The sequence below is a fragment of the Chlorocebus sabaeus genome, chromosome 23 (assembly GCF_047675955.1).
Source record: "Chlorocebus sabaeus isolate Y175 chromosome 23, mChlSab1.0.hap1, whole genome shotgun sequence".
In the NCBI taxonomy this organism is placed as follows: Eukaryota; Metazoa; Chordata; class Mammalia; order Primates; family Cercopithecidae; genus Chlorocebus; species Chlorocebus sabaeus.
The window spans coordinates 30637750-30643749 of NC_132926.1; the positions used below are offsets into that span (position 1 = coordinate 30637750).

The window sequence follows — 6000 nt, forward strand, 5'->3', positions numbered from 1 at the left end:
TGCAGTCTGAAAATGGCTGAAGCGCTTATTCTCTCACTCTGGACCCGAACTTCCCAGTGGCCTGGGGAAAATGGTTCCACTTGGGCAGGTGCTGCTGTGCCTGGAACCCCACTGCCATCTGTCTGTGCCTCACACTGTGTGGGGCTGCGGCAGTTGCAAGTGAAACTGTCATTCCTAGACTCCTAGAGGGAAAGAGACTTTGACAATTATCTGGTTTTATGGCTCCCAAACTTAGGAGACTTTAAAGAATCACGAAAGAGACATGAAAAATATAGATTCCCAGACCCAGCCTAGACAAACTGAATCAGAATCTCCAAGAATGGGCCTAGCTTCTATTTTTAACAAGCTCCCAATGGATCCCTTTGCTATTAGCCTGTGTATAACAGCCAGTGATGTAGTTCACCCAATCATTTTACAGCTGGAGAAACTGAGGCCTAGGTAGGGAAAGGGCTTTCCCATGATTACTCTGGGTATGTTGATGACCCCAGTCCTTTTTTTTTTTTTTTTTTTTGAGAAGGAGTTTCACTCTGTCGCCCAGGCTGGAGTGCAATGGCATGATCTCAGTTCACTGCAACCTCTGCCTCCCAGGTTCAAGCCATTCCCCTGCCTCAGCCTGCCAAGTAGCTGAGATTACAGGCATGCGCCACCACACCTGGCTAATTTTTGTATTTTTAGTAGATACAGGGTTTCACCATACTGATCAGGCTGGTCTTGAATTCCTGACCTCAAGCGATCCAGCTGACTCAGCCTCCCAAAGTGTTGGGATCACAGGCGTGAGCCACTGCACCTGGTCAACCTCAGTCCGTTTTCTCAGCAACTGGCATGTCCTGCTCTGCTTCCTGTCCTGTTTTGCAGCAGGGAATGCTATTCATTCACGATATGTGTTGGGAGGACATTTCACAGCTGAAGGTGGTGTCTGCATTTTAAAAGAGGACCTTGGGGAAGACAACATGTAACCCAAAATAACAAACAACTGGTAGTGAAATTTCAGGCACTGAGAAATGTTTTGGACTTAAATGGGATGGGGCAAACTTTCCCAATATCCCTCAAAAGTGGATAAAGCTGGCCACAGAAGTTTCCCTGGAGCTTCACACCATGGAGGGGACAAGCAAGAGGTACCCTGAGAGGTCACATGCTTTCTCTGAGCAAGTTGCCCATTGTAAGGTGGCTGATCTGTGCAGGACCACGTTGGCTCCTGTGACCTCCTGGTGAAGCATAGCAGGGAACACGGGTGCCTAGCTGCTATTCCTGGGAAATGCTGACTTGTACCTGGAACCCTGACATCATTGCTAGAGGGCAGCTGGTATGTCCATGTCTCTACTGCAGTGACATGGGAGGAAATCTGACTTCATGACAGAGAGTGTATCAAGTGCCTAGATCTCATTGCTGGAAAAATAATAGACATTCCCAGATCCTAATGGTCACAAATGAGGATGTAGCTGAGACCCGTACTTTACTGGTGGAAGGTGGAAAGTTCTGATGTTGATATGCTTGATAATTGCTTTTTTGGGGGGTGAAAAATGGGATACAGTAGGTTTTTGGGGGAGCGGTCTCTATCCCATAGATCTCTGTAAGACAGGACATGGAAAGGGCAATTTCATGACTCGGCCCCCTGACTACTTCTCTGTCTCTGCAGGTGTGAAATGGAGGCGAGGGGTTGCTCAGAAGGACACTGCCTAGTTACTCCTGAGATCACAAGGGGGGACTGGGGGCAGCAGGAGTTACTGATCATCATAGTGGCCGTAGTGTTAATTATCATAAGCACTGTCGGGCTTCTCCTCTACTGCCGCCGTTGCAAGTCTCACAAGCCTGTGGCCATGGAGGACCCAGACCTCCTGGCCAGGAGTGTTGGTGTTGACACCCAAGCCATACCTGCCATCGAGCTCAACCCATTGACTGCCAGCTCCTGCAACAACCTGAACCAACCGGAACCCAGCAAGACCTCACTTCCAAATGAACTCGTCACATTTGGACCCAATTCTAAGCAACGGCCAGTGGTCTGCAGTGTGCCCCCCAGACTCCCGCCAGCTGCAGTCCCTTCCCACTCTGACAATGAGCCTGTCATTAAGAGAACCTGGTCCGGCGAGGAGATGGGTCAGTATAGCCAGAGACACTTAGCCTCTGCGATTGATGGCAGTGGGTGGTGGTCCGTTATCTGAGGCACAGGCATTTTTAGCCACCACGCATCCAACCCTTTGGGATGGGACATGATGACATGTGTTCAAGGTTACAGGGCACTGATGCTGGAGCAGATGTCAGGTTTCTGGGTCTCATTCTATTGCACTCCCCTAAATTCCAAGTCACTCCATGGGATTGATGTTCATGACAGAAATTTGTAGACCCTGGATAGGGTTGGGTAGAATCCCTGCAGTGAGAAGGGGGCTTCTGCACATTGGTGCTTTTCTGGGAAGGGAAAGGAGAAGCAGTGGTCTAAGCTTCTGGTTGCCCAATCTGGAAGTGCAGCAGCCTTGGGCCAGACCTGGCTCATCTAGAGGGGGATATCACCTTCCTCTCATCTTTGGTTCAAAAGGAGATACATTAGTAAAGCACTTCATGTTTTGGCATAATCATCAGCAGTTATGACAGGTATTTTCACTGTGTCAAATAGGGAAACCGAGGCCCGTCAAGATGTAGTGGCTTGTTCTAACTCACCGAACTATTCAGTAGCAGAGGCAGGGCTAGGACCAAGGGCTCCTGGTTTCCTGATTTCTGAGCCACATCTCATTTCATCACTCTCCATGATAGACTCCATCACACCTGTGAGACCAAACTGTGTGTGTTTCCTTTGGTTAAGGGGATGAAACTCACCAGTAGGACTTGGGATGGAGTTACTGTACCCAGCTGTGGGGGTGGGGTGCATGGAGCCATCCAGATCCTTCCCTTGTTCACTGACCTTCAGATTAGTGGCAGAGATTTGCAAGACCGGCTGGCCTTGGGTGAAACCCCTAGCCTTGAGCTTGCCCCATTGGATTCTATATATCAACCTGAGCCACCAGAGACAACCTGCACAGATGGGCCCAAATGCACCCACTCCTGTCTCCACAACACGCCAGGTTATATATAGTTGCTATAGAGCCAGCTGAAACCTTCCCCGGGGAAAATGAGCTCACCCTATCTTGCTTTTCCCTTTCAGTGTACCCTGGCGGAGCTATGGTCTGGCCACCTACTTACTCCAGGAATGAACGCTGGGAATACCCCCACTCCGAAGTGACTCAGGGCCCTCTGCCGCCCTCGGCTCACCGCCACTCAACCCCCGTCGTGATGCCGGAGCCCACTGGCCTCTATGGGGGCTTCCCCTTCCCCCTGGAGATGGAAAATAAGCGGGCACCTCTCCCACCCCGTTACAGCAACCAGAACCTGGAAGATCTGATGCCCTCTCGGCCCCCTAGTCCCCGGGAGCGCCTGGTTGCCCCCTGTCTCAATGAGTACACGGCCATCAGCTACTACCACTCGCAGTTCCGGCAGGGAGGGGGAGGGCCCTGCCTGGCAGAGGGGGGCTACAAGGGGATGAGTATGCGCCTCAGCCGAGCTGGGCCCTCTTATGCTGTCTGTGAGGCAGAGGGGGCACCTCTTGCAGGCCAGGGCCACAACCGGGCGCCCCCCAACTATGAGGGCTCTGACATGGTGGAGAGTGATTACGGCAGCTGTGAGGAGGTCATGTTCTAGCTTCCCATTCCCAGAGCAAGGCAGGCGGGAGGCCAAGGACTGGACTTGGCTTATTTCTTCCTGTCTCAGCGGGTGAGTTGAGTGTGGCTGGGAGAGTGGGAGGGAAGGCCCCACCCTCAGCCCAGGCTGCTGTCCCTTGAAATGTGGTCTTCCAATCCCCCAGCTAGTCCCTGAGGGTGGAGGGAAGCTGAGGATAGAGCTCCAGAAACAGCACTAGGGTCCCAGGAGAGGGACATGCCTAGAGCAGTGACCCTGGAAGACCAGGAACAATTGACTCCCGGGGTGGGCAAGAGACAGGCGGTCTCCCCGATCTGCCATCTCTCAGTCCCCAGGGCAGAGCCTGATTGACTATGCTGGCTCAGCTTCGCCAAGATGCATTCTCATACCTGCCCACAGCTCCATTTTGGAGGCAGGCAGGTTGGTGCCTGACAGGCACCCACTACGCGGGCCATACCGAGGAGTTCTAGAGGGCTGCGTGGCGTCCTCCTAGGGACTGAGAGGTGAGCAGCAGGGGAGCAGGCACAGTCCCCTGTGCCCCTGCCTCAGTCAAGCACTCACTGTGTCTTTGTCAAGTGTCTGCTCCGTATCAGGCACTGTGCTTTGCACCGGAGAGAAAACAGTGATGGAGGGCAACAAGGACTCCAAGGAGCATCACCGGACCTCGGGCTCCAGCGGTCCCGCTCCTCAGCCTACATGCAGAGGAATGGCCTGCCTCAGAGTCACACCACTGTCTGCCAGTCAGGGCCTGCCAGGAGTCTATGCAGCTCTGAACCTTCTTTGTTAAAGAATTCAGACCTCATGGAACTCTGGGTTCTTCATCCCAAGTTTCCCAGGCACTTTTGGCCAAAGGAAAGAAGGAACTAATTCTTCATTTTAAAAATTCTTAGGCACTTTTTGACCTTGCTGTCTGGATGAGTTTCCTCAATGGGATTTTTCTTCCCTAGACACAAGGAACTCTGAACTCCTATTTAGGGCAGGTTGGAAGCAGGGAGCTGGACCGCAGTGTCCAGGCTGGACACCTGCCGTTGCCTCCTCTCCATTGCAAACGCCTGCCCATCAAGTGTTACCTGCAGCGACTCAACCCTATGCATGGAGGGTCAATGTGGGCACATGTCTACACATGTGGGTGCCCATGGATAATATGTGTGTACACATGTGTAGAATGTATGTAGCCAGGAGTGGTGGGGACCAGAAGCCTCTGTGGCCTTTGGTGACCTCACCACTCCTTCCCATCCAGTCCCTCCCTCTGGTCCATTCCTTTTCATGTGTGTTGTTTCTGGAGACAGAAGTCAAAAGGAAGAGCAATGGAGACTTGCCCACAGGGCTGCTGCTTCACGCGAGAGGGAGCTGTGTGGGCGAGAGCCAATTTGTGTGAGTGGTTTGTGGCTGCGTGTGTGACTGTGAGTGTGAGTGACAGATACATGGTTTCATTGGTCATTTTTTTTTTAACAATAAAGTATCTTTTTTACTGTTATTTTCTGTGTCATTTAGCCTATTTGGGGTCTGGGGAATGATGCAAGGGTCCACAGGCCCTTCCAAGATTCATAGATTTTGGGAGCTGGAAGGGATCCTAGAGATTGTCAAGCACAGAGATTCCTGACCTGGCAACATAACCAATCCAGACACAAAACCAGAACCTCTGGGGGTGGGGTCCAGGAAGCTATTTGGAAAAAACCCTCTGCCTCTGGTACAACTGTCTGTAGTGGTTCAAACCCCTCCATTTAGATGGGGCTCTGAAGCTCTGAGTGAGGAGTCCACTAACCAGCAGGCTAGCTAAAGCCCAGGACAAGACCTGGGGCTTCCTGCCCTTGCCAGCACCCTTTGCACTGCATGGCATTAGTTACGGAGAAGGGACTTAACTACCACAAGTCTTGGGAAGCCCGCCCTCCTGGGACCCAGGGTCAGGCTGTGGCTGCTACTCCACAGCACACCCTTAGTCACCAGCTAAATGTGACTTCACCAGGCAACCATGACGACACCGAGACAGGAAAGCCCAGTCCCTGCCTTCAAGTTCCCAATCCAGCTGGGCAAAGAAGGCACACCCATGGGAGATACCACACAGGCGGTGGCTCTGAGGTTGGACAGGCTTGATTCCAAGCCCAGCTCTGTCACACACTAATTATGTGGACTTGAGCAGATATGACTTGGCCTCTCATTTTTCTTTTTTTCTTTTTTCTTTTTTTGAGATGGAGTCTCGCCCTGTCACCCAGGCTGGAGTGCAGTGACATGGTCGCAGCTCACTGTAGCCTCCACCTCCTGGGTTCAAGCGATTCTTCTGCCTCAGCCTCCCGAGTAGCCGGAACCACAGGCGCCTGCCACCACGCCCGGCTAATT

The 6000-nt window shown here is 52.3% G+C and overlaps 1 protein-coding gene across 1 annotated transcript in view; it reads left to right on the forward strand.

Moving 5' to 3' along the window:
* FAT2 (FAT atypical cadherin 2) overlaps nt 1–4842 on the forward strand; it is a 65116-nt gene extending 60274 nt beyond the window's left edge. The window contains exons 22-23 of the mRNA XM_008015051.3: nt 1637–2094; nt 3134–4842. Of these exons, the coding sequence (XP_008013242.3) occupies nt 1637–2094; nt 3134–3666 (991 nt within the window). The 3' untranslated portion in view covers nt 3667–4842. The remainder of the gene's footprint in view (nt 1–1636; nt 2095–3133) is intronic.
* The last annotated feature ends 1158 nt before the right edge of the window (nt 4843–6000 follow it).